Source organism: Galeopterus variegatus, unplaced genomic scaffold (assembly GCF_000696425.1).
Source record: "Galeopterus variegatus unplaced genomic scaffold, G_variegatus-3.0.2 Scaffold2672, whole genome shotgun sequence".
NCBI classification, from domain to species: Eukaryota; Metazoa; Chordata; class Mammalia; order Dermoptera; family Cynocephalidae; genus Galeopterus; species Galeopterus variegatus.
The window spans coordinates 298,778-326,437 of NW_007728783.1; the positions used below are offsets into that span (position 1 = coordinate 298,778).

Sequence of the window (27,660 nt, forward strand, 5' to 3'; positions counted from 1 at the left end):
CATATACATTTATTTGTAATAATACTGGAAATATTTTAAAGTTGTTCCTGGTCCTCCCTGGATAAGTCAGGCCCCTCCTCCTGGCTCTGCCCTCTGCAAGGCCTCGTGTATGAAGGTGAATAAGGGAAACGTGCTGCCCATGAGCGTCTGAACATAGCACCTCATTTGTGAATGCTGCTTTTGTAAAAAATAATACCAAGGAGAAGAATACTCGGAGCATCGCCAGCAGGTGGTGTTTATAAAGTTTTTATTTTCCATTTTCTTAAAAATAACATTTGATTTCCTTTATGCATGTGTGGAGTGTACTTGTTTCCTTAGGCTGAGTAATAGGCAGATAAAGACAACACGAGGTGGGTCCCCAAGTGGAGGCGGGGGGTGGGGCGTGAGGGGCTGGGGGCGCTGGGGAAAGGGAGAGGGGTGATCCGCGGGACGCTTGAGTGCCCATCAATGCACACAGTCTAACACTTTGTTTTTTGATTTTTTTAGGACATCTAAAATTACCGAGAGATACAATTTCAGCACTTAAATCTACAGACGGAAATCCAAGCACTTGAACACAATTCTTAACTCTAAGCTCCATTATTGCACATCACACAGTTGAAGTAGGCTTCAGGCTATAAAGCAGTTTGCTCAGCTTGGGACTTCCTCAGATGTCACCTTTTGCTGACCCAGTGTCTCTTCCCTGGGACCCCAACCAGCCCACAGTCTCACAATGACCCCTGGTGTCAAAGGGCGGCTGTCAGTTCTCCCCAGAGGCTGAGGGCTCAGGCTTCAGTGAAATGAAGGGCCCCATGGTGCTATAAACAGGACCACCCCACCCATCAGGGGGGAAGTTGGGAGGAGATGGAGCTCATGCAAGGCTGGATGGGTGGCCTGCCCACTAAAATTAGGCATGCTGGAGCAAGGAAGTGTGACCACCCACCACGTGTGGTCACAGCCCCAGCAGGACACTAGGGGGCAGTCACAATGCCCTATCCCACTCCTTCCAGAGCTGCCCAAGCCATGCCACCTTCTCCATCACCTTCTCCGAGTGGTCTCTCAAGGCACATTTATTTTCTCAAATCCAACCTACCCCATCTTAGACATCATCTCTCCCAGCACCCATGGGCCAAGGAGGCCTGGGGTAGCCAAGGGCACCTCCAGGCCAGACAAGAAAGCATTCTTTTAAAACGGTAGAGGGAGCTCTTTCCAATGCAGCCCTAGTTGCCCTGTCTGCCTAAGCCAGGGGCGTGGGGGGAGAATGGGGCAAGGGCATCTGGGCACGGAGGAGCCAGGGAGGTGGGCAGGCAGCTTGGTCAAGGGCACCAGTCCAAAGGGTTAAGGAAGGACCAGCCTGCCACCTTGCTTGTGAGAAAACCTTAAGCTTGTCTGACAAGCCCCACTGGGAACACCTGCTTTTGTCCACCTTTGTGGGGGCCTCAGTCTCAGCGAAGTGATAAGCAGTGTAGGGGCTTCAGAGACAGGGAGAGTCTGGACCCCTGCAGTCCTGCCAGGAGCTAATCCAACGCCTTTTCCTTTCTTCCTAAAACATATGTACAAGGTCAGATAAACGTGCACAATCGGAAGACCCAGAGACACAGATAGATCACAGCCCCCCAGGAGGGGAGAGCAACGGAGAGGAGGAGGAGGGGTACCCTTCCTCCATGACCCCTCCCCACCCTACAGCGCCCCGGCATCCTTGAAAGCTTCCCCAAGGAGGACAGTTCCAGAAGTCCAGCTGGGGCCGAGGGAAGAGACCAGCAGTCTCCAATCCTAGCGAGAGCAAGTAGTTTCAAGTAGTTGGGAGAGCAGAGGGCTGCCAAGAAACAGCATTTCCCTGAACTGTGCAGGGGACCAGAGGAAGGAGGTGGCAGGACAGGGAAGGGGAGAGGAGGAAGAAGGGGCTGGGGGACCTGGAACAGCGTGACGCCTCCATGATCAGAACTGCTGTAGAATGAGAAGCACTTTATGGGACTAAATGGAGTTTAGTTATTTCCCCCAAGAGCGGACTTGGAAGATGTTGATTCCAGGTTGGAGTAAAGGGGTGGACAGGGTGAGGCTCTTCTGTGAAGTCCACCGGACACTCAGCGGATGCTGGGAGAAGCCCAGGAGAGCCAGGCTGGGAGCCTCACCGTGTGGACCCCACACCCCGCCGCCCACACTCACAGCTGCTCACCCAGCACTGGGGGCCCCTCCTCACACTCCCAGGCCACCAGGATGGCCCTGGATTCTCACACACACACACACACACACACACACGCACGCACGCACACACGCGCACAAGCACACACACGCGCGCTGCACTCACCATGCACCAAAAGGCATCGGAGGACCAAGTCTGAGTAAGAAATTCTTCACCAAAAGTGTTAAGGAATTTGCTTCAAGCACACACGCGCACAAGCACACACACGCGCGCTGCACTCACCATGCACCAAAAGCCATCGGAGGACCAAGTCTGAGTAAGAAATTCTTCACCAAAAGTGTTAAGGAATTTGCTTCAACGGGGAGAACTGGACAGATTAGGGAAAACAAGAATGATAACGAAGCCCTGGGCATTCGTCCTCTGGTATGCAGGAGAACTGGGTGCACAGCGAGGTGTGGCCTCAGAGCCTGGCTGCCCCTGTCCTGTCCCCCAACTGATTTTTCACAACTCTTGCACATGACAGGGCTTCAAAACAGAGCATGGAGAAGCCCCTTCACAGAGCAGCCCCAGGGGACCTGAGAGGGGCAGAGGGAAACCCAGGGCTGGGACAGGTGGGGCTGGTCCCTGGGTGCCTCTCCCCTGAGGAGGAGAGTTGGGGAAAGATCACGGTCTAGGAGAGCAGGAAGCTTGTGGCTTTCTACCGGCTTCTCTCTTACAGGGCCTCGGGGCCAGTCTTCCTATTGGTCCGAGCAGGAGGGGAAATTTAGTTAAGGGGTCAGGGAGGAGGTGGGCACACAAACACCCCTCAGCTGCTGCTCCTGGTCCTCAGGCTCCCTGCAGCGGACAAGGGGGCCCCAGCGAGGGGGATAGAGGCAGGAGCAGCACCACACAGGCTGCACCAGGGCAGCCATGCAGAGCTCATCAGCACACCCACTGCCCCTGTCTCCGAGAGAGCAGCCCAGGTCACATGAGACCACATGAGACCCACAGAAAGGGGCCAAGCTATCCCAGGGTCATGCATTCAGCACTGCCCCATCTTCACTCCTACGAACCCCACCCAAGGTGTGCAACTGCAGACCCCCCTGCTGAGTCGGCCCTTCTCACCCCGTTCTACCCCGCCACATGGGAAGGGCCTCAGACAGCTTGGCAAGGCCCTCCCTGCCTCTAGCGAAGGGACGGGGCTTGCTGTGGCCAGGTGTCCTGGCCCATCTCATCTGAGGCTGATGGGGGTGTCACACTGGATTGGCCCAGTTTTGGGAGGACCCCCAGCTAGTAGACAGCTCCCTGCCCTCCCTCCCTTCTGCAATGGGGACAGGCCAGAACTTGACCCCAGAAAGGGAAGGGAGAAGGGCATGCAGGGGTGGAAGGAGGCAGGGCCTGCTGAGCCAGGGTGGAAACCAGGGTGTCAGAGTAGGGCAGGGGGACATGGCAGGGGTATCACATTTCATCAATTTTGACCTGTATGTGTGTGAATGTAAGTATTTTAAAACAAACAACAAAGAAAATGACTACAACGAGGCCGGAGGGGCCTGTGGAGCAGTGTGGGTCAAGGACACGCCTGTCAGTGCATGTCACACACACACACACACGCATTCATCCATCCCAGGCAAACACGCCACACGCGTGCCATGCACACTCATGCACGCAGTCCCACCATTGGAGCCAGGGTCCTTCTGCCTGTATTTTCCAGATCCATTCACCAAGCTGCCTGCTTCTGTACAGGCCTCTGCTGGCCTGCCTCCCCAGCCGTGGGCACCCTGGCCTGCCACGGCCCCAGGGCCATCTACCAGATGTAGCCGCCATCGTCCGCCTCGCCCGCCTCGCCCTCTTCCTCCTCGGCCTCCTCGCCTGCTTCCTCCGTCTCCTTCTCCTCCTCATCTTCCCAGCCGACACCACTCCCGAAGTCCCCTGAGAAACCCACTATGTCATCTGGGAGGGAAGCAAGACAAGGGGTGGGTTAGGAAGCTGGTGCTGCACGGCCTGTCACCTGCCTGGAACAGCCCTCCCGGGGCAGGTCCCCAGAGGCCTGGCTGCTGCAGCGACCCTTACCACAGTCAGGGCTCCCGTGCGTGCGAGTGCCAGTCAGCTCCAGGCCCAGCTGGTCCACACACCAGCAGTCACCGCTGCTCTGGTCACATTGCATCTTGCGGTAGTAGCCGTCCTCGTCACAGCTCGGGATGAAGACACCTGAGTGGGACAGGGCCCAGCAGGGTCAGAGCAGGGACCCTGTGCTGTGGGCTCCTTAGAGAGGTGGCCTCAGAGCCGCAGGCACGAGCAGGAGTCCAGCCAGCCCCGGTCCTGACCACCCAACCAGCCCAGACGCCCAGGGCTGTCTGCCAGCATTTTATTTCAGCTCTACCGACTGGAGACAAGAAAGGCCACTTCCTTAAATGACCCGCTTGGGCCCACGATGGCTCCTGTCTTGCCCAGGGCTGTCTGCCAGCATTTTATTTCAGCTCTACCAACTGGAGACAAGAAAGGCCACTTCCTTAAATGACCCGCTTGGGCCCACGATGGCTCCTGTCTGCCTCCACCATTCCCACCAGCCAGTCCGATCTCATTGCGCTTGATGCCCTCGGTCCTACCACTGCTCCTCTGGCCTGGCTCTCCCCTGCCAGGAATGCCCGGCTTCTCCTCTCTGCCCCTCTGAATCTGACCTCCCTTCAGAGTCCACCCACTGTTCCTCAGGCTCACAAACTGCTGCTCCTCTGTCCACCCAATAGATGTCTTCTGAGATCACCACTCTGGGGACCCGGAGATGGACTCGGCCACTCCATGGGGGAAGAGACAAATAGACAATTACAATGCCAGGTACAATAAGGGCAGGCACCCTAAGGCACAGGCGGGGTGTCGGGGAAAACAGACAAAAGAGGTTTGCTTCCTGGCAGAAGTGGTGCCCCTGCCAGGCCCTGAAGGCCACTGGCCTGCAGTCACATGGCGCGTGGGTGCTTGCAGTGTGGGGTTTCAGGTGTGCTGGTCTCTTTGGCCCAGTCAAATGCCAAGCTGCTCTCAAGCAGCTACCAGGCCCCATGGGATCTGCCTCTCGGACCTCTGTCCCCTCAACACTCCAGCCACGTGGGTCCTTTTTTCTCTTTCCCAAGAACCTCGAGCTTTTTCCTGCCCTGGACTCTGCATTTGGCTGACTCTTCTCATTCCTTCGGTCTCTTCCTGGACCCCAGTTCTCCAGAGAGGCCTCTGCTGACCCCTCTGGCTAACTTATGTCCACGTGTGTTCCCCTCAGCACCAACACGCAGTCACAATCAGTTCTATCTTTTTGGCCCATCAGTTTGTGCAATGCATGTTTCCCTGACTGGCCTGTGCTAATGCTTCCCAAGGCTGGGTCAAGTCTGTCTTGCCTACCGGTTCTGACCTGGGCCACGTCTGCTGGTGTCTCTCCAGGCAGGCCCTCAAGTGTTTGCTGAGTAAGAAGTGAGTATCTCCCATGGAGGGGCCTTGCTTGAGGTTTATGCACATACTTGTTGGACTGAATTGAACACAGGGTTCTAGGATCCTCTGTATCTCGACCTCCAGCCCCAGCATAAACAGGCATCAAAGTAGTGCTTAACACACACTTCTTGAGGGGTAGACTGGGAGACCCTGCCCCACCATGAGGATAAAAACAGGAAGGGGGTTTCCCTCTCCTGTCTTCCTAAGCTGGAGCCTCCTCTGGGCTCAGCAGCTGCCACAACACCCAGGGGCTGGTGCCTCTGGGCCTAAGAAGAACTCAGGGTGCCTCCTGCCTCCTCCCCCTGCACCCAGCCCAGCCCTCACCTGGCTTTTTCTTGGCCGCCTCCTGGATCTGGATGCGCTCCAGCTCCGCCAGGCAGGGGGGCTCTGTGGGGAGAGAACCAGCCTCTGATGCAATTCTCCCCTGGTACTGGTGGGACACACTGAGCCCCCCAAGGCTTAGAAACCCAGACAGGGGCTCTGTGGAATGAAAATACCCAGTCTCTAATTAGGGGAGGCCATCCACAGCTGTGGGACAGGCTGAGGTCCTCAAGAAGCCTAGGCCTCTCTGAGTGTTTTGTTGACCCATGGGATGAGTGAACAGGATTCAAAAGAGGAAGTGGATGAACATATAGATACCCCAGAGTGAGAGACCCTGGGGGAACACAGGCTAACGGGAATGTTAGACGGAACTCCCAGGCCTGAAAATAACTGGCAAGCCAATCTCTAACTTGTCTGTGACCTTGGGAGTCCTGGCTGCTCCAAGCTGGAGGCCTACCTGATTATAAAATGAGAATAGTCCCCAGCCTCCTGCCCAAGAAGGCTGCTGTGCAGATTGGACAGAATGAGCTGCAAAGGCCTGGAAAGGAAGAGCTGGAGCAATGCAGGTAGCAGGAAGTCTGGGAAGCTGGGAGCAGTACAACTGATCAAAATTCCTCACATGAGCAGAGGGATTGTGAATTACATGGGGCTCTGCACCCAGATTTTCTCGGTTCATCCTCACAACAGTTTCCAAGGGAGGTACTGTTATCTCCCGATTCGGATGAAGAAATGGAAATCAAAAAGATTTGGGTCCAGGGTCCCAACCTGGCTAGCATGTGGTGGAGCCCTAGCTGAGCCGTGGCCCGGCAGCAGATGCGGTGCCGCTTCCAGCACACGACAGTGGAGCCAGCCAGCGAGGCAGAGCACCAGGGCCTACCCGAGCCGGCCGGCAGGTCAGTCGACCCCTCAGGACCTCATTTTCCCCCTGAAGACATTTGTCACTTGGCCTAGATGATCACTCAGCACACGCCCAGCTCTGGTTCTGAGCATATTCAGCTTACAAATGTCACCACATCTTCAAGGCTGAGGGGAACCGACATGACCACTTATTCGAGCACAGAATGGGAGCAGTGCCCAGAAGTGCAGCCGCTGAGAAGCTGATGCGCCTTCGTCTCTAGGGCTCTCACTTGCACAGCCCCTGCCCAGGCCCTCCGGGGAGCCCTAGAAATTTGATGCTTGTAGTTTTTCATACTCTTTCTTAAAGAAGGCCTCCAAAAGTACATAAGCTTCAAGACTCACAAAATCCAGGTCCCCTCGGAGCTGCCACGGAAGGGAGTTAAAGTGCTGGCTTCCTGGGCTCTCAGAGAGGAGGCCTTGGGAGAAGGCAGGAGGCGGGGAGCTGGGAGAGTCTGGGCCTGGGGAGGGGGCCAAGAGGGAGCCACTCTGACTCCCAAAGAGAGCCTGGAGCTAGGAGCCCGCACGGGAGGGCCAGGCCGGGAGAGGGGCCACACTCACTCTCCCTCCAGAAGCAGAAGCACCACTCGGCGGTGGAGACCCGGCCGTCCTTGTAGGTGTCGCAGGAGTTGAAGAAGGGGCGGATGCAGACCTCGTACTTGTCCAGGTTGATGGCAGCCAGCTCTGTCTGGTCCAGGAAGAGGTCAGCACTGGTGTCCAGCTTGGAGAACATCCAGCCGATGGAGTCCTTGCAGCTGGCCCCGAGGCTCTTATCCAGCCCTGGGTGAAGACCATGATTCAGACATGCTCCATGCGTCTGCCCATTCACCTCTCCACCCCTCACCTCTCCATCAGCCCCAGCCCTCTGCTCAGGGGGTCAAGAAACTCAAGAATGGCCAACAGTCCTTCCCTCTACCTCTGCACAGGACTGCACCCAAACCATTCAAAACCCTGTTTTGAAAGCCCTTCAGAGAAAATAATCCTGTGCTTTCCCTTGGCTGTCCATTTCAGGGCTTAAGCTGCCTCCACCCATGTTAAGAAGTTCTTCTTATAAGCTAGCCTGTATCCTCCTGCTCTGGTTGAAGCTGATGGCCCCTTCCTCCAGAGTGTAGGCTCTTTTAGGAGCCCAAATTACAGGGCTTGGGGTCTGGCAGGAGGGAGCAAGGGCAGGCACACCTGTGCACACCTGTCTCCTTGGGCACTTCCCCATCTCCCTCTCTCCCCCGCAGTGGGGCAACCAGATCCTGTACCACTGGCCGGGCTCGCTGAGCCGTTCTGCTTGGAGTTCTCATGCAGGAGCTGGAACCAGTCCCGCAGCCGATCTCCCAGATCAGCCAGGTCCTGACCTGTGCAGGTCTCTGCAGTTGCAGAACAGAGAGAAGGGCATAGAGGGTGAATGTGGTGAAACAGCAAGCTTGATCTCAGTTTTAGGGTCCTGCCCTACAGGTCGGGGGCTGGGCAGTGGCCGGGGATGCAGTAGGGGAAGGGAAGGTGGAAATCAGGGCTTCCTCTCCCATCTTCCTCCTCCCCTCACCCCTTCCTAGCACTGAAAACACACAGCACAGGCTCTGCCCCTCCTTCCAGACACCCAGGAAAGAGACATGAGTGCTGAGGCCCAAGCCTATTGCTCTGTGTTAACCAGGGCCCCTGACCCCACAGGTCCCTCAGGCCTCTCCCTGTTTTTGCCACTTCTCCCTTCTCACCCTGCAAACCACTCTTCCCACCCTAGAGCCCCAATGGACGTGCCTGGGGCGGCCTAGCCCTAAGGCCCTGCCCCCACCTGGCTTTGGCCCACCGCTCCCATTACCTGGTTTGCCATTGGTGGTGGAGGCAGCGGCCTGCTCTGTGGGGCAGGGGCAGGGGCCCTCGCATCTCATCGTCAGCTGCTTGCTGCTCAGGCATGCCTGCTGCTCCAGCTTGCACTGCATGAGGAGAAAGGTTGGGCTGGATCACGGGCTTGCTCCATGGGTCCCTGCAGCCAGGGGCACCCTCAAGCCTCCCATGGCAGCTACATCTGCCTTCCCCAGTGGAGATGGGAGGGATAGTCCATGAACAGCCTGTCCCTCTGCAGAACAAGGTGCACAGTGGTCAGGGGCAGCAGGCCCAGAAAGGCGGTCTCAGGACACAGACCTAGCTATGCAAGGCTCTGCGAGCCCCACTGTGCACCAGCCCTCCCTCTCTGAATATCTCTCCTTCCCAGGACACCCGTCTCCCCTTGTCCCCATTGCCCCAATCACCCCACCCCCTCCTCATGGCCCGTCCTCCCCCTTGGTCCCTGTGTAATCAGCCATTGGCCTCTCCCTCCATGGTCTCCCCAGAGTCACTTCCAGCAGGCTTTTCTCGGCTCTCTTGATGACAGACAGCTACCATCTATTGAATGTCTCCCAATCCCTCGGCTTTACTGAGCAATGCTCTGCCAGGCTGCTTGCTAACGCCAGTTGGAGAGGGTCTCGCCCATGGCTTTCCACTGAAGAGTGTTCCCCTGGTCTTGTCTGCTTCTCTGGGATGGCTGCTAACGTGAAGTGGGTCGTCGCCGCGTTTCACAACCTTATCTTTCTTGGTTCTGTCAGCTCGGGGAGCGACGCTTGTGTTTCCCTTGCTCAGCAAAGAACACCAAGGCTCGGAGAGGCCCAGTGACTTGCCCAAGGCCATGGGGCTGGGATGGAAGCCAGATCTCCTGATGACCTCTACCTCCCTGCAGGACAGCGTGACCCTGCGCCACAGCTTCCTGCCCAAACCTGGCTGCGCCCCGCCCCGGGGCTGAGGTGCCCCCTGTCAGCCCCGCCCCTCTCCTTGGTATGCCTCCCACCTCCTAAACGCAGCCTCTACCCCGGCCCCTTGCTCGTTCTGTCCCCTCCCTCCCTCCTCCTGGGTGACCGCATCCCCTCAGCAACTTCAGTCATCACCCATGTCACCCCAGAAGGACTCTTCAGCCCCGGAACCCACCCTAGCAACAGTCAGTGCCCTCCAGCCCCAGCGATGCCCAACTCCTCATTGCTAGTAGAAGCACCTGCATTTCTTTTCTTTTCTTTTTTTTTTTTAAAGATGACCGGTAAGGGGATCTTAACCCTTGACTACGCAGCCTCTACCCCGGCCCCTTGCTCGTTCTGTCCCCTCCCTCCCTCCTCCTGGGTGACCGCATCCCCTCAGCAACTTCAGTTATCACCCATGTCACCCCAGAAGGACTCTTCAGCCCTGGAACCCACCCTAGCAACAGTCAGTGCCCTCCAACCCCAGCGATGCCCAACTCCTCATTGCTAGTAGAAGCACCTGCATTTCTTTCCTTTTCTTTTTTTTTTTTAAAGCTGACCGGTAAGGGGATCTTAACCCTTGACTTGGTGTTGTCAGCGCCACGCTCTCCCGAGTGAGCCACAGGCTGGCCCCAGGCACCTGCATTTCTATGGTACGTTAAAGTTTATAAAATGCTTTCACAAATATTGTCTCATTTAATCCTCGCAGAAATCTCATGAGGGAGGATTCGCTCTCACAGTCACGGTTCCTTCCCACGTCCTCTTCTCATGGAGGATTATTTCCTCCTGCCCCAGAGTGCTTTGTGCTTGCTGGTGAACACTGTCACCTCCCTGAGAAAATCGTCCTTTTTTTGCCCCCTGACAATGAGATGACAGAGCTCCTTCTTTCCACAGCCCTTGCACTTTCATGAGGCCCTTGCCCCACTTACTCTGACTTGCAGTTACCTGTCCATTTGTCTCTTCCAGGCCCTGCCCCCTACGTGCACCTGCCCCACTCTCAGGTAGCCCAGCCGGGGCTGCAGGTGTCCCTGCTGTGGCCGGCTGCACTGAATGCACTGACCGTGCCGTCTGGCCCCACGTCAGTCCTGGGAACCCTTCAGAGGCCCCAGCTGAGTGTCCTCTCTGCCCCCGGTGGCCTCAGGTGTGCCCCACCCTGACCCAACCTGGGCCGGGGCTCCTCACCACCGAGCTGTAAGTGTGGCCATCAGAGCCGCAGACGGAGGCAAGCTGGGCCATGTGACAGGGCTTGCAGGCAGAGTCTTTGTTTCCGTGGAGTTTCATGGTAGGCTGCTTGATCCTACAGGAGAGGGGTACGGAGTATGCAGGGAGGGAGATAAAAATGAGAGAGGGACAGGAGAAGGAAGGCTCAGGAGACCCTTTACAAGAACCCGCCCCAGCAATCTAGTGGGTCAGCTGCCTCTCCACCCCTGCCCCCTCTCCCTGTCACCCCCAGCCAGACCCTCCTCCAGCTCATAAGGGAACTGACTGGGCAGGGGTTACCGAGTCCAGAGGTAGCAACTCCAGGCCTGGCTGCAAGACGCGCTTCACTTAAAGGATCAAACTGGAGGTTGCAAACTGATGGCCCTTGGGCCACATCTGGCCTACAGACTCACTATGTCTGACCAAAAGGTCTTGTTCTCTTTTTAATTGAGTTATTCACCAACATTTACAAAATGGGAGAATTCACAGAGAAACCTGGATCCCTGGCCTTTCTTAGAAAAAAGGAAGATGTGGCAGTCCTGGTGCTGCATTCCTGCACAGCTATAATGGGCCAGTGCCAGGAAGCAGGTGCCCCTTCCCATGGAGCCCGTGCACACCAGGGTGGCCATGACCAAGCTCTCCTCATGCTAACGTTACCTGCCAGGCCCCTGCAAGGAATCCAAGATCGCAACCCCAAGTCTTATCTTCTATGAGTAGGGGAGAGGGGAGGCAGATGGGACCTTTTTTAGGTGTCTTGGAGCCACGCAGGGTCTTGTCCTCAGGCTGGAGCTAAGGCCTCCTTAAATGCCCCTCACCCCTTCCTCCTCTGCCAGCCTCAGAAGCTACAACCTTAGATATTTCATGAAGTCACCACATGTCGGATCTGGAAGGTACCCCAATTATCTGGTCCAACCTATTTGTCTAAGAGATATGGACACCAAGGCCCAGAGAGACGTGACTTTCCCTGCGTCCCACAGTGTTTGGTAATTGTTCTCATATGGTGTGGCTTCCTCCTTGCTCTCTCCCTTGGATGACTTGCTTTAGGGGGAACCAGCTTCCATGTTGTGAGGATACTCAAGCATCCCTTTGGAGAGGGCCACATGACTAGGAACTGAGGCCTCTGACCAACAGCTGTGACAGTGGGCTTGGAAGTGCATCCTCCAGCCCCAGTCAAGCCATCAGATGATGCAGCCCCTGCCAGCATCTTGACTGTAACTTCATGGCAGACCCTGAACCAGAACCATCCAATATAACCACTTGTGGATTCCTGACCCTCAGAAACTGTGTAAGAGAATACATATTTGTGGTTTTAAGCCACTAAGTTTTGGGGTAATTTATTTTTCATCAATAGATAACTAATACATAAGGAGAGGTTCAGCTGAGCCCTTGCTCTTTGAGCAAAGCCCCTCCAGGGCTCCCACCTCCCCAAACCTCTCACCTGTGCTCCAGCTTCTTGCGGCTGATGCACATGGCCCGCTGGTAGCCCTGGGCAATGCACACCTTGTGGCGGCTGCACTTCACCTTCTGGCAGGGGTCCTTGGTAGAGTCCAGGGCTGCAGGGACGCAGGGTCAGGACACATGTCACCTGGGAGAATCCAGGAACCCCCAGCCCCACTTCTGAGCTAGGAGGCCCCTCCCTCAGCAACCCTTGATAACCAGAGCTCCTAAAATCAGAAGTCCCATCCCCATTGGGGCCTGGTCAAGGCCAGGGTCAGGACTTGCCCTCTGGTCTCAGGCCTTCACAGGTGTCAGTCACCTTGCCCTACCTGGGACAGGCATATTACCTTCATCTCCTTGCTGATTGTCCTCCCAGCTCTTGATGTAGTCATCCTGGAGAAGTACAGAGAGGGACAGGGAGAAGGGAAGGGTTAAGATTCATACCCCAGAGCTGAGGTTCAACTGCAGGGCTGAGGAGATTTTGCATATTGCCACATGCAACTTGCTGCCATCCTTGTAGTTGCCCAGGTGAGCCCTGTCCACCCAGGCCCTGCCAGCTGCCTCCCCCACACCTCTATCCCCCTAAACCCATGTCCAGAATCCTTTCCAGCCTCTCCCATAAGTTCCTAATTCCTCCTATTGCAGCTAGATGCTGGCAGGGAAGGAGAAGTTGCATACCCCAGAGCTGAGGTTCAACTGCAGGGCTGAGGAGATTTTGCATATTGCCACATGCAAATTGCTGCCATCCTTGTAGTTGCCCAGGTGAGCCCTGTCCACCCAGGCCCTGCCAGCTGCCTCCCCCACACCTCTATCCCCCCTAAACCCATGTCCAGAATCCTTTCCAGCCTCTCCCATAAGTTCCTAATTCCTCCTATTGCAGCTAGATGCTGGCAGGGAAGGAGAAGTTGGGGCAAGGCTGTGGAGGGACAGGAGGGGATGGGGTGTGCTCTGCAGAGAGACCATAGGCAGTGGAGCCTGCGGCAGTACTCACCTCCACTTCCTGGAGATCAGGAAACAGCAGCAGGTCCCAGGGAATGGAGCAGGAGGAAAAAGGGAGAGAGATTGGGATTTCAGCATGAGGCCCGCCCTCAGACCATGTGGTCCCAGGGCTCCCTCAGCCTCATGATGTGTCCATGGGCACTGGGCAATGGCCTGTGATTGCCACGGTCCTGTGATCCCTATGGACTTGAATTGGAAGCCAGTATTCCTATGTCTTCACCACAGAGAGCTTAAGGAGCAATAGGGGTGGGACCCACAGCCTTACGAGTGTGAGGCAGCCCCCCCTCCACACCCAGCCCAGCCCTGGCCCCACCACCAGGACAGATGTCTGAGGGGCCCCTACAGCCTAGGAACAGTGATTCTTATGCCTGGGCCCTGGTGTTCCAGAAACGGCACGCTCTCTTCTGCCAGGATTCCTTCCTTGGTAGTCCCATCTCCTGACAGCTGCCCACTGTGTGAGTGAGGCGGGAGGAAGGGCCTCCTGCCCCGGCTGCAAGGGACTGTTTTTCAGTCAAGTTTTGACTTTCCTGCAGAGCTCAGATGGTTCGCCGAGTGAGGGGGGGCCATGCCAATGATGATGGCTTCCCCAGTCATCACAATCCAGCTTCAAATCCTCAGAGGATTCTTCAAATCCTTGGATCCTGAAAAGGCCCTTTGAGCTCAACTGATCTAGCTCCCTCCATGTGCAAGTGACACCAGAAATCCCAGAGACAGAAAATGATCTGACTCAGGTCCCACTGTTACAGCACCCAGGTCTCCTGGCGCCAAGCACAGGCCTCTCTTCTCACTACACCACACCGTCTCCAAGACCTCGGGCACAGGGGAGACCTTCTCACCCTGCTCTGGCTGCAGGGACCCATCCCAGGACCCATGGACCCCAGAGTGGCCAGAGGCAGAGCAGCTCCCACCTGGCCTAGCTCCCTGGCACAAAATCTCCAACTTGTCTGGTTTCCCCTCTTTCCCCTATGGGGTGGAGACAGTGGCTGAGAACCAGCAAACATCTCTGAGGGCACTCCTGGTGGAAGCTCCACCAGACAGGTGGGAGACGGCTTCTCCCAGCTGGAGGCTGGCAGTGCCAAGGAGCCAGCTGCCAGCCTCCTCTGCACAGGGCTCCAGGAGGAGCATGAGAAGCCACACGCAGCTGCCCCCCGTCATCCTGAGTCCTGCCCCACTCAAGGATCAGACATGTGCAGGGGTGGGGGCAGAGGTCACACTCTGGGGTGGGAGTGGGCAGGAGCTAGAGACTTAGCAGTCAGGCCTGGGGGAAAAGGGCATAGGGCTCTGGCACCAGAGGGCACCCCACATGTGGGCAGCAATAGGCTCAAGGAGGGCACCCCCCAGGGCTTCAAAAGACTCTGGGCCTCCTGGACAGAGGCCAGAAAGGGGCTAGAGCCGAGCAGGCAGTTGGCATCACTGCTGAAGGAGATGCATTGCGTACAGGTGTATACCTGAGAGAACGCTTCTGCACACATGTGTGCATTCATGCAGGCCCATCTGCACATGTGCATGCTCACAGCTGTGTATTATATAGCGTGTGTGTGTGTGCAGGAGCATGTGCACGTGCATATACGTCCTCATTTACGTGTGTGCATACATATGCATGCATGTGTATAGCAACAGTAGGAAAACAAGGACACTTGGAGGCAGTTCACCCAGTGCCAGATGGTTTTTATCCAGAAACGAAGTAACAAACCCCACTTCTGTGAGCAGCCTCCAGTTTTCACACTGGGGTGCCGAGCCCCCCTCTCAGGCTTGGCATTCCTGCCTCTTCCACAGCGAGAGAGGGAGGGCAGCAGGAGCTGAGGTTGAGGAGGGAGGGGCAGGGCAAGAGCACCGCAGACTTCTCCCACGAGGGCACCCTGGCTGGCTCTGCTCTCTCCCTGTGGCTCCTGCTGTCACCTGTGTCTGTCTTGCTCCCTGTGTCTCTCCCTGCTGTCTCTCACACCTGGCCTCTCTCCCCACCCCTTCGCTATGCCACACCTGGCCTACATGTACATGTCACACAGCCCTTGGACCTGAGAGCAGATAGGAAGGAGGCTGCAGGATGGGCTTCCTGGGCACCTGCCTTGGCACTGGCACTGGCACTGCCCAGTGCCACAGGGCTTGATCTGAGCCCTCCTGAGCCCTGGGCAAGCTCTGAGGAGCTGCAGACAAGGAAGGAGGCTGCAGGATGGGCTTCCTGGGCACCTGCCTTGGCACTGGCACTGGCACTGCCTAGTGCCACAGGGCTTGATCTGAGCCCTCCTGAGCCCTGGGCAAGCTCTGAGGAGCTGCAGACACAAGTCTCCTCACTTGCTAGGGCCATAGGAAGCCAGCTCAGACCCAGCCCTTCTTCTCCAGGAGCTCCTCAGGATGGAGGGGGCCTCTGCCTGGTGTCCATCCCACTACAGATGGGAAACAGAGGCCAAGAGTGGCCAAGTGGCAGAGGCCAGGTTTACAAGGGTGGGGCAAAAGGAGAGACTGGACTGCATCAAGTAGGAATCTTTCCCTCCGCTCCTGGCACTCCCTGGGTCAGTGGTGGGGATGAGGTTATAAAGAGGACAGGGGAAACAGCTGGACGCTGGGAAGCAGGTGTGAGTCACCTGCCTGCAACCAAGATCTGTGTGCCGCATAACCCACCCACAGCAGAACCAGAGCAGAAATGGGCCGGTGGCCCCTGCTCCAGGCTCCTCCAGCCTTGGGGCGTCAGCTGAGGGCCGCGTTGTCTGCTTACTCCCACACTCCCGCCCCACCCTGCTGCCTCAACCTCCAACCAGGCTGTGAGTGGAATCTCTGCGACTCGGTGCAAAGTGAGTTCTCAAAGGTCAAGACCACAAATTTCTGATTAGAAATTCAGAGGAAAGTAGAGGTGGGGGAAGGAGTTCTAAGAAAGGGGCTTTTACCAGCAGCTCCACATAACCCCCCACCCCAAGTCCCAGCAATGGTGACTCCGCTCCCTGATTCAGCATGCAGGGATGGAGCTCCTTCTGTATACAATTGCTGCTCGGCTCTAGCTAAACTCTTTGCTGCCATTGTGGCCACACCATGGTGGGTGGGGTGGAGGGATTCTTTCTAGAATCCTGAGTGGCTCTGGATCACAGGAGAGTGGAAGCAGCCAGCCCGAGAGAGGCATGAGGGGAGGAGGCCCCATGCACCTCGGGCAAGCACCCTGACCTCCAGGAGCTCAGCGCCTGTCTCCCGGGACTGCTCGGAGATTAAAGGAGATGGTGCCTATGAGGGGCCTGGGGTCCAGGAAGCACTCAAAAAACCAAAGCTGTCATGACAGAAGAAGAGACCAAGGACTTCAGGTGGAGAAAATGGGGGACAGAGACACCACATGAGGAGCTTGGAAAAGCGGGGAAAGTCAGAGGCCACCTCTCAGGCTTGGCATTGTCTTGTCACCAAACAGACAGGTGACAGAAACTTCCGGGGGGTACAGCTGCACCATGGCTTGTACTGGGTGGTGCTGTTAAAGTAAGTCCTCACTACGTATTTTATCGTGTCTTCCTTTTTCCCTCACAATCCTATGAAGTCAGCAGAGCCAATAGGAACAACAGCATAAAACATGAGAATGCTGAGGCTCGAGAGGAAGAGCAACCGGCCGAGGGTCACAGGCTAGGACTCTCGTCCCCACCCTGTGTGTATCAGGGTCTCTCTCCTTCAGAGAGGAGAATGGTCGTGCGCTGAGAAGGGGAGGTAGGGAGGACCAGAGGACTTCGGACCAGGAGTCTGCTTTAACCTGGCCCACCATGTGTCCTTGGGCGAGCCACTTTGCTGACAGACTTACGTTTCCCCTTCTGTCGTGTTGGCCTCACCGTGGTTGTACATCACAATCACCCGAAGGGCTTTTTAAACCTTCCAGTGGCCAAGTGCCACCAGAGACTGCTGGACTGCATGGGCAGCCCGGCTCTGGTTAAGCCTGGTGCTGGTTCTAAGCCGGGGCGAGACCACTGGGCCAGTGCCAGGTCTGAGGTCCTCTAGCTCTGTACCTTCTGTCTAATCCCTTTCTTAGGGTCTCTGGTTTCTTCACTCTAACGTGGGGCCTTAGGGAGGAAAACGAGCAGCCAGTCTTCCTCCCACAAAGCAAATGCTCAACCTCTGGGCAAGAGAGCGACTCGCTGGAACCTTCTCCCAACTTCTTCCACCTCCAGGTCTTTTCCTTGGGAGCACACACCATAGCACCTGCTCCAAGCCGAAGACACTGCCCTGTCCTTAGGTCCCCTGCGTCTAGTCCGTTGCATGTGCTAAATCCCTCCCCAGCCCACCCTGGCTCACCACGCCTGCCTCAGCAGCCCGGGCCTGAATAGCTGCAGCACCTCCTGCTGGCCTCCCACCCATCTTCCACACCGCAGCGGCCACAGTGATCTTTCTAGAATACATTCTGATCATGTCTTTCCCTCCTTAAAACCCTTCACTGAATATACAGTTTTCATTTTTGGGGGAAAAAAAAAAGTGGGTAGAAGAAAAGGATTCATACCAAAATGTTAAGAGTCGTTTGCTCTGCTGGGCAGGAATAGAGAATTTTGGCATCTTTCTACCTTTCCCGTTTCCGAAATTTCAACAATAAGCACATTCTACTTTTATAATGAGGGGAAAAAAAACATTAGAAATATTATATTTCAAAAGCCCCTTACATTCAGTGGCTTGTTTACTCTTCACAACAACCCTAAGAGAACAGTACTAGTATGATCCCCATTTCTCAAGGTGTTAAAATCGAGGCTCAGAGTGGTTAAGTGACTATGAAGAATCACACAGCAATTGCACAGCAGGAGAGTACTGGCACCCAGAACTGTGGTTCCAGAAAGTACACTCCTAGCCAGGACTCCATAAATTTAGCTGATGAAGAAAGTCCCAGGCCAAGGGTGGAACCAGGAAGCCCAGTTGCATCCCGTGGGTGGTTTCTCCTACCACACCAGCTCTGCTTCAACTCCCTAGGCAGGGAGTCCTGAAGCCAGGAGAGAAGGACTGGGAGGAGGGGGAAGACACCTGGGGGGCCCCCTTCTCTAGGCACTTTCCAGAAACCCCTTCGCACGCCCCTGGTTCGGCTGGTTTGGAGCTAACCCATCCCTTGCTTTGATCTCTGCTGCTCAGCTCGGTTGCCATGGAGACAGGGCCCACTGCGCCAAGCTGGGGGAGAGATGGTGGTGAATGCGCAGGCCTAGCCCGGCTTAGGGGGCACATGCTGGGTGTTTCCAAGCGCTGTTTACTTCCTGTCATTTTAATTAGCACCCAAATCACCCGCTCACTTCACAGCTTGAATTAACCCAATCTCTCCCAGCCTCTCCATCTGCTGCGGAGGATGGGACACAGCAGTGAATCAAGCCAAGGAAGAGTGGCCCTCCAAGGCCCTGATTTATTGGGGTAAACACCCACCCTGGGCAAATCTCCATCTGCCTCTTTGCAGCACAGTGTGGTGGGGAAACTGCCACACCCCCCAGGCCCCCCACATGGAATCAGGGCACTGGGTTCCATTTGGCTCTGCCACTGACTGCCAGCACTAGCCCTTGCCAGACTCTGCTTCTTTGTCTATAAAAAGGGGATGACCCCTTGCCTTCCTCTCTGAGCTGTGGAGGGACCCAGTGTGATAACGTCTGAGATAGCACCTTGTAAGCTATGAAGTTCATACTTTCAAAAGACACAAAACTGGACCACCGAACCCTGGGTTCTTGGGTCCTCAAAGATAGGCTTCGGACACTGTCTCCAAATGAGGACATACAGCCAGAGGCACAGTGACAGGACCAGAAGAAGTTCATCAGGAGACTAAATAAACCACAACTTTTGTAACCCTGTTACAGCATTTCTTCATTTTTTTAATAGATCAAGACTCTCTAAAAATGGAAGTGGGCCAGGCCCGGCTCAGCCTCTGGGAGGCCCCACACCCGGCATCCCTTTCGCCTCTCTCCTCAGGCAAGGCGGCTGTGGTGGAGCCCAGTCCACCGGAGAAGGCCAGGAGCAGGGGGACTTGTAGCTGGGGTCTCCTCCCACCCTCCCTGGAAACAGCCGCAGGAGCACAGAGGGACCTAGAAAGGAGTGAGAAGAGGTGAAGGGGGTGCCCCTTGGGGCTCCTTCTCAACCGAGGACTGGCACCCCCAGCACACACCAGGCAGTGCCCTCCGAGCCGCAGGAGCACAGAGGGACCTAGAAAGGAGTGAGAAGAGGTGAAGGGGGTGCCCCTTGGTGCTCCTTCTCAACCGAGGACTGGCACCCCCAGCACACACCAGGCAGTGGCCTCCATGTGGGGAGGGCAGACTGGGCAGGCCGGGGGGGCGGTCATGAAACACTTGCTCCTCTGTCAGAGGGGTTGGCGGAGGCTGTGTGTTAGGCCTGGACAAACAGAAGGAGACAGGCATCTGGGAGACGCCACCTCCCACCTCCTCTCCCCTCGGAGGAATTTCCTTGGAGGGCAAAAAGGTGCTTATCATCACTGTCTGCCTGCCAGGAGCTTGCCCGGGCTCAGGTATGCCTGTGCCAACGCCCTCCTGACACCTGGCCTGACCTCTCCACTATTCCAGTGGCATCTCTGCCACCACCCTAGTCCTTGGTTTCTGCTCCTGGCAGCAGCCCCAGCAGTCCATAAAAGGCAGAGAACAGGGGAGAGGTGCAAGGGGGCCTGGGGTTCTGTTCTGAACTGCCTTGGGACCTCAGTTTCCCTTCTGGAATATGGAGAGGGGTCAGGATTTAAATTCCAGGGATATCTGAGGAAGACCCCAGAGACTGGAGCTGAGGAGACATGGGCATGGTGTAGAGAAAGAACATGAGNTGTGGGGAGGGCAGACTGGGCAGGCCGGGGGGGCGGTCATGAAACACTTGCTCCTCTGTCAGAGGGGTTGGCGGAGGCTGTGTGTTAGGCCTGGACAAACAGAAGGAGACAGGCATCTGGGAGACGCCACCTCCCACCTCCTCTCCCCTCGGAGGAATTTCCTTGGAGGGCAAAAAGGTGCTTATCATCACTGTCTGCCTGCCAGGAGCTTGCCCGGGCTCAGGTATGCCTGTGCCAACGCCCTCCTGACACCTGGCCTGACCTCTCCACTATTCCAGTGGCATCTCTGCCACCACCCTAGTCCTTGGTTTCTGCTCCTGGCAGCAGCCCCAGCAGTCCATAAAAGGCAGAGAACAGGGGAGAGGTGCAAGGGGGCCTGGGGCTCTGTTCTGAACTGCCTTGGGACCTCAGTTTCCCTTCTGGAACGCAGCAGCCCCAGCAGTCCATAAAAGGCAGAGAACAGGGGAGAGGTGCAAGGGGGCCTGGGGTTCTGTTCTGAACTGCCTTGGGACCTCAGTTTCCCTTCTGGAACATGGAGAGGGGTCAGGATTTAAATTCCAGGGATATCTGAGGAAGACCCCAGAGACTGGAGCTGAGGAGACATGGGCATGGTGTAGAGAAAGAACATGAGGCACGAGAGGAGATGGGCTCTCAGTGCCTGCCCTCCCCGGGGTGTTTCTTCACCTGTAAAATGTGGGGCCCAGTGCTTAGCACAGCTGAGTCTCCACGGTTCTGCTCCCCAGCTCTTCCAAACTGAGAACTTTGAGAAGAGTGGAAAAGGAGCCTGAACAATTTCAGACTCTTCATGTCCTCTGGCCTGTGCCAGGGAACAAGGGGTCAGGGAAGGAGGTGGAAGTTTGCATCCAGGCAGAGGTAAGGCATCGGCCAAGCCTGTTTGTCCTTCAGCTGAGTGTGGCATCAACCCCTTCTCGGGTATTGGGGACGACAGCAGGAGGGGGCAGGATCCCTGCCTTGGGGAAGCTGCTCTCCACCCAAGGGAGCCCTGTGCTGCTCTGAAGGGATACTAAGCAGGGAGAGGGGAGCAAGCTCTGAGCACCACCCCCAGGAGAAAGGTGGAGGCTGGCTGCAGCCAGGCACAGGGGATGAAAGACAGGGATGCCGGGAGACAATCTTCCTCCACGTCTTCATTCACTCCCTTACCCTACAAATGAATTATTGGAAGGCATGGGGCTGGGGATCTAGTTGTGTCTGTGCCAACCTTTTGGGAAAGAGAAAGAGATCTCCCCAAATAACCAGCACAGCTCAGACCAGGGCCCCACCACCCCCTTACCCTTCCTTCGCTGCCTGAACACACAGTGCTGCTACCTGGAGCAGGGGAGGCTCAGAGTACGGCTGGATGAGATCGTTCTGGCTGTCACATCCCACAGTGCATTTATATTGAGTACCTACTATGCGCATAAACACCCTGTGCAGTGCTGTGGGGGGTCAGCTGTAAGGCACACAAAGCAGTCCATCCCCAGATCCTGTCCTCAAGGGCTTACGATTGGAGGAATGTGACAAACACACATTACAAATACCAGCAGGAGGATTCTTAAGATACAAGCCCACAGTGTAGGTGATGCCACGAGGCAACGTCCAATGTGTACCAAATGAGTCCATGGCAATAAACTGCAGAAACCATGCTTCAGGAACCCTGAGGAAGGGCTGGCCTGCAATGGAACGCTGGCCAAGGCTGGGGGGCAGAGGCTGGCATGCCTGAAGACCCCAGCTGGGTCCAAGTCCATGCACCAAGGCTGGACACAGTGGAGTCTAAACTCTGTCACCAGGACTAGGCCTGGCCACACATTTTCCCTGTCCACAGCCCTAAGAAGACTCATGCTGCACCTGCAAGGAAACATGCAGAGACAGCGTGAAGGGCTGTATTTTTGTGTCTCCCACCCCCAATTCACATGTTGAAACCCTAACCCCCGGTGGGATGGGATTAGGAGGTGGGCCTTTGGGAAGCGATTACATTTAGATGAGGCCATGAGGGTAGAGCCCCCATGACGGTATCAGTGTCCTCACAAGAAGAGGAGACTAGAGGTTTCTCTGTCCGCCACATGAGGACACAGGAAAATGTCTGTCTGTAAGCCAGGAAGAGGGCCTCCCTAGACACCGGCTCTGCCAGTACCCTGATCTTGGACTCCCCAGCCTCCAGAACTGTGAGAAATACACTTCTGTTGTTTAAGCCACCCCACCTATGACATCTTGTTACAAAAGCCCAAACTGACTAAGATGGTATGTGTGTCCCCAGCCTGGTGTTTGCCCCAGGATGCCATTAGGCCCCATTCCTCAGGTCTCTCAGTCTTTAGCTAATACCCCACCCTAATCTGGTCACAGATTCTTCCTCAGGAGGAAAAAGAAAATCTCCTCCTTAAACTCGAAGACGTGCCACCCAGCCTGTGGAGGTGGAGGTGGGGTAGGAAAGGAGTGTATCTGCGGGCAGAGGGGCTGATGACGGCCTCTTGTGCATCTTCCTGGAGTCACAGATGCTAAAGGCTCTCTAGATTATTTTGTCTCACCTGCCCATTAAATCAATGGGAAAATCAAGGCCCAGAAAGGTGTTGTTAGCAGAAAGTGGCTGCCCCAAGGTCACAAGCTTCTTCTCACTAGGAAGATGAGCTGAGTGCTCTCCCTAGGCCCTTGGGGCTGGCGTGGGATGCAGATCTTCCACACTTCCAGGTGGCCTTCTGACTTTCTGAGGAATGAGGGCTGGGGTGGTGTTGGCTTTCCATCCTCTTCAGATTGCTGGAGGACTGGAGGAGCCTATGACAGCCTCTCCAGGCAAAGAGGGCTCTTCTTTCTAGGCCCCTCTTCCCAGGCTTGGAGGCCTGCTGGGTGTTCAAGAGTCCCTCACCATGTTGACACTTCTCTGGGAGATGCCAGCCCCCCTCCCATGGGAGAGGAGTTAGAAACCAGGGTAGAGGAGGAAACCAGGGAAGGACCCACCCTCCGATCCCCAAACCCCAATTATGGAATCCATTCTGACCCACTTTAGGGATCTTCTCACACACCCACACTTATCCACAAGCATCTGTGCAGTCATCGCCACACTGGCACTGGTTTAGGTGTGTGGGGTAGGAAGGAGGAAAGAGTGGTAATAAGGGAGCCTCTTGGGGCTCATCCTTGCTACTGGCCTACTTGGTGCTCACAAAAACATGACAGTCACATGCAGCCAGCAGGCAATAATCTCCCTGGGCCAGACTCGGGGATCATGATGAAGTCCTGGCATGCAGGAGGTGCTCAGATGTGTAGTAAACTAGTGAATTAGTGAACACACAGAAGCATCTTTCTCATGGAAACTGAGGCATGGTGTGGGCGAGCCCCAAAAGTGATGGTCTGTCTGGTGGGTTTCTATGAGGAAGAGAGTACTGCCTGAATGGGATGCCCTCCAGCCCTCTGACAAGATGCCTTCACACATATGCACTCCTTTGTCACCCAGTCTGAATCGAAGCTCAGAGCGGTTAGTGATGGGTCCAGCATCCTGAGGCCAGTCAGTGGCACAGCTGTCCTGGTACACTGTACTACCTGCCCCTCTTGGGGGAGTGCTGCTAAGCCCAGGTGAGGAGAAGGCTGGTGTCAGGCTGCCAAAGACACTGGGGGATTTGGCCCACCTTCCTGGGAGGTGCCGCTCCTGCCCAGGGCATCCTCAGATGCTAACAGGACACAAGCCAGGGCAGATGTGTTCCTCAGGATAGACCCTTCCCACTTTCACTAAGGGTTAGGCCTAGAATTCCCTCAAAAGCAAAGTTGAGTTAGACGACCTGGATTCAATTCCCAGCTCTGCCACTTACAAGCTACTTGACCCCTCGGTAAGTTTACTTAAGTTACTTGGGTAAGTTTACTTCTCTGTTCCTCAGTTTCTTCGAATGTAGAGGGGTAGACTATAAAGTAATGGTAACCATCTCAAAGGTTGTTGAGAGGCTCAGAGGCAATGCATTTAAAGTGCTTACTGCAGGGACTGGCAGGCACGAGTGCTTACTGCAATCAGTGGTTCAACATATATTAACCGTGTGCCTTCTGGGTGCCAAGCACTGTGCCAGACATCCATAAATATAATGAAAATTTAGTGGAAGTGGATTACAAAGTAGAGATGAGCCAAGAAGGACAGTCAGTTCTTCCCAGCCAAACTCTTTGGAGCCTGCCCTGAAGAATGTTGTATACTGGGCCTGTCTCCTCTCAAGTGTCCATCTCTACAAGGCTTGGATGCCTTGTTCCCAAGACCTGCAGAATCCCACCCAGCTCTGCAGAAAGTGAAAAGCCCAGGACTGCCCAGGGCAGGACACAGCTCCAACTGTGGGCCAGGGAGCCAGGCTGAGCCCGCAAGCCTTCGGTCTCCTGTGATATGAATCCCCTCCTCCCTGGCGGCAGGGCACTGGGCATGAGATCTCCAGGCACAGGATGTGAGAGCCCTGTGCCCACTGGAGGAGAGGATTACTCAGCTGGTACATCCCGCCTTCCCTATAATCCTAGTGCTCACAGAAAGAATGCTAAGCTGAGCTCCTAACCAGCTCTGACCAATTCCGAACTGGAGCCACTCCCCAAGCTTTCCTCCTCTTCTTCCTTCTCGTGACCCCTTCCACGTGATTCCCTCAATCCTCCCTGGTCAGCCCTGTCAACACCATTTAATGAGCATTTCCCTCACCCCACTACTAACTCCTCAATCCTATTCCCTGAGAATAGCCTGCTCGCCCTGCTTGCCTTCCTTCTACCAGAGCAAACTGGGGTCCCCGAGCCATTTTGTGATTGATTATAAACAAGGTCTGGCTCAGCCTGGCAACCCCTTAGGAGTTCAAAAGAAATTCCTCTCTCTCCTTTCAGGAGCCAAGGAGCATATTTTCAAAATAGCTGGCCTGATGGAAACGTATATGCAGCCCATTCTACTGTGCCCAGTTGGAGGGCCTCCAGCTTTTAGGGTGGGCAGTAGGACCTCTGCTGACAGAGGAGGGATGAGAAGTGTATGTAGTGCTGGCAGGGCACCTATGTACAGTGCTCTGAACAACTCCAGAGGGCACCATTCACATTGTGGCATCCCAGAGTTATGAAATGCAGTGGCTTCAGCTAGCAGCCTCCTTCCTGCCTTTCTGCAGCAGCTGCCAACAGATCCCCAGGGCCAGACCCTCCTGCCCAATCTTCTTTATCCTACTTCTCTCCCTGACCCTGTCCTCCTGCAGCCTGGGCTACCTTAAATGGGGTTTTAGAGGAAATCTGCCCAACACAAAGCACAAGGCCACCCAAATCAATACATGCCCTAAGCTTTCCATGACTCTTATAGGGGCAGGGCCTGCAGAATTTCAAATCTAGTGCCTTTCTTCTGATGAGCATGGGAGGAAGGGGGAAGTGATTGGCACCAATACAGGGAGACAGGTGGGCAGCCCTGTGCCATGGGGTCGAGCAGTAAGTCATTTATTCTCACCCACAGAGTTGGCCATTGGAAGCAGGTGGAAGAAGGGAGGTTGAGAGGCGTCTCTTATTTTTAAACCTTTACTGTTCTGATTAAGCATTTCTTTTTCCTCTGACCTTCACCGTCCATCTCATTTTGGCAGATCAAACAGCCAGCCAGTCCGAGGGAGGCCTGGACCAGTGACACATGGATTCCGGATGGCCCAGCCTGCTGCCGCCCCCTCGCTGCTGTGGCCGGGCTGCTGCCCAGGCAGTGGCAGGAGACTGCAGCTAATCTGTGCTGGGCCTGCAGGTGCCTCTGGAGAGCCTCGCTGGGGTTCAGGTTCCCTTGACTGGACCAGCCGTGGGTGGGGCAGAGACGGAAACCAGAGCTCACTCTGCAGGCCCACACCACCCGGCCCGGGTTCCTGCTTCTTTCTGCCTATCACAACCTGCCAGTGTGACTTTGGGGGGAAACATGCATCCGTCTCATGATAACAGAAAGATCCGTATCTCTGCCTCTTCCTATCATTTGGCTGGATATCATATGAAGCATGTGTTTAAAACCGATTTCTAAGGAACGTGTGGGTGTGCAGGTTAAGAGAAAGTGAGAAAGGTCACGGTGTGGCCTGTGTTGTTCTAGGTGGGTATAAGGAGCGACAACTGGGGTCGTAGAAGAGGCTTTCTGCAGTCAGGGCGTCCCCAAGCACCAGGTCCATCCCCCTCCGCCCGCCCTGCTGCGACGCCGCCTCGCCGCCTCGCTTGTCCCCTCCGATCTACAGGTGCGGGTAAACAAAGTGCTGCAGCAGCGCCGGCTCGTGCGCAGCGCCTCCCCGCCCCCACCCCGCAAAGTTTGGCCCAAGGTTAAGCGGGGCTCGGGCGGGCGGGCGTCCGCCGAGGCCCCCAGACCCAGCCTCAGGCTCTCCCCTCTGCTTCACAAGCCCACGGGCTACAGAGTGTTCCCTCCGGTTCGGAGCCGCATCCCTCGCTCCGGGCCGGGCTCCCCACTGAAGGTTGGTCCTGGAAAACCCGCCTCGGTTCGTGGTCGCGCCCCTCTGCCTGGGGACCCAGACCAGGCTCCGGCGGCCACCCGTGAGTGGCCTCACGCATTTTCACCGCCGTGGCCCTGCCCCCATTACAGACACGCCTTCCACCATCGCGCCTTAGGAGGGCTGCTAGGAGCCCCCCAACTCAAAGCCCGGCCACTGTCCCTGTCCCCTGTCTCCCCTCCCCCAGAGCCCAAGGTGGGAACAGAGGGCACCCGCGCGAGACGATGCCACCTTCCCCTCCGGCCCCACCCAGACCTGCCCCTTCTGCAGAGCCCGTATGTGAAGCCTGCGGCATGCACCCACTGGGGGCACGCCCGGGGCGGCTCACAGAAAGGCGGGGCGCAGGTCCGGGCCACGTCCTCCCATCCCCGCGCCCCTTCCCAGCGCCCGGCCTGCGGGGACGCCCCTGTCGTGAGCGCGCGCCCCCGGAGCGTCTCCTCGCCCGGGACTCCCCGGGGGCGGGTGTAGGGCTGGGGGCGCCGGGACCGGGGAGGGGGCGCCGGGCCGCGCCGCTGCCGCTGTTGTTTACTCTCTGTACCGTGAGCGGGAGCCTCCGGCTGCGACGTGCAGCGGCCGCTCCCGCACCGGGGTCTGCCCCCGAGCTCCTCCCCAGCCCCGCGCCCCGGCGCTCGCGGCCTCGCGGACTCACGTCTCGGAAGCGGTTCCAATGCTTGATCTTGCCGCTGTACTGCGAGATGGACGACAGCCATTGCTCGTCCTCCATGAAATTGCCGGGGGTGTCGCCCTCCTTGAGCCCTTTGGCGTCGCCTTCGGCCAGGGCGGCCGCGGCGAGGAGCAGCAGCGGCAGCGCCAGCCGCCCGCAGCTCGAGGCGCGCATCGTGCTCTGGGTTCGACCTGCGGGGTCTCGACTTCTGCAGTATTTTAACGTCCTTCCTCCCAGCCCGCTGTCGGCGAAGCTCACGCTGCCTCTTCCTCAGTCCTCCTCCTGCGGTCTGACTCCGGTGACTGACGGACAGTGGGTCGCGGCTGAAGTGTGACCTGGTTAGGAGATGCACTTGTCTGAAAGCGCCCAGCGCTGGACGCGGGGAGGGAGAGAGAATCAGCGAGGCTGCGCCAGCAGGGGCTGTGTCTGTAACTGTAGCATCAGCATCACGTTTGACATCATCATACCTGGTTTAAAAAAAAAAAAAAAAGGAGGGGGTAGATTTCAAAGCGAAGCGCTAGATCAGAGCGCCAAACGCCAGCCAGCCGCAGCGGAGCCCAGCCCAGCCCTCTGGGAGTTGCAGACGAGGAATCAGAAACCTGACATGTCCCTGCTGTCTCTCCAAGGGTGGAGGGCAAGAAGGGCCCGGGTCTCCC

General features: G+C 56.4%; 1 protein-coding gene across 1 annotated transcript; it reads right to left on the reverse strand.

Moving 5' to 3' along the window:
• Window positions 1-229: 229 nt before the first annotated feature.
• Window positions 230-27,617, reverse strand: SPOCK2 (sparc/osteonectin, cwcv and kazal-like domains proteoglycan (testican) 2). The gene is made up of 12 exons (XM_008582589.1): window positions 26,990-27,617; window positions 13,163-13,171; window positions 12,519-12,564; window positions 12,173-12,287; window positions 10,717-10,831; window positions 8,592-8,706; window positions 8,035-8,142; window positions 7,346-7,564; window positions 5,894-5,956; window positions 4,172-4,309; window positions 2,455-4,051; window positions 230-2,337 (listed from the first exon to the last, which is right to left on the reverse strand). Exons 1-11 carry the CDS (start codon window positions 27,176-27,178, stop codon window positions 3,906-3,908), a joined length of 1,263 nt encoding a protein of 420 aa, XP_008580811.1. The 5' UTR covers window positions 27,179-27,617; the 3' UTR covers window positions 230-2,337; window positions 2,455-3,905.
• Window positions 27,618-27,660: the final 43 nt, after the last annotated feature.

Excerpts from the sequence above, each read along its gene's own strand:
- SPOCK2 (XM_008582589.1), bottom strand. The coding sequence starts at position 27,178 with ATGCGCGCCTCGAGCTGCGGGCGGCTGGCGCTGCCGCTGCTGCTCCTC. Across the intron at positions 12,288-12,518 it reads CAATCAGCAAGGAGATGAAG|CCCTGGACTCTACCAAGGAC; the intron begins GTAATATGCCTG and ends GCGTCCCTGCAG. Across the intron at positions 5,957-7,345 it reads CTTCTGCTTCTGGAGGGAGA|AGCCCCCCTGCCTGGCGGAG; the intron begins GTGAGTGTGGCC and ends CTCTCCCCACAG.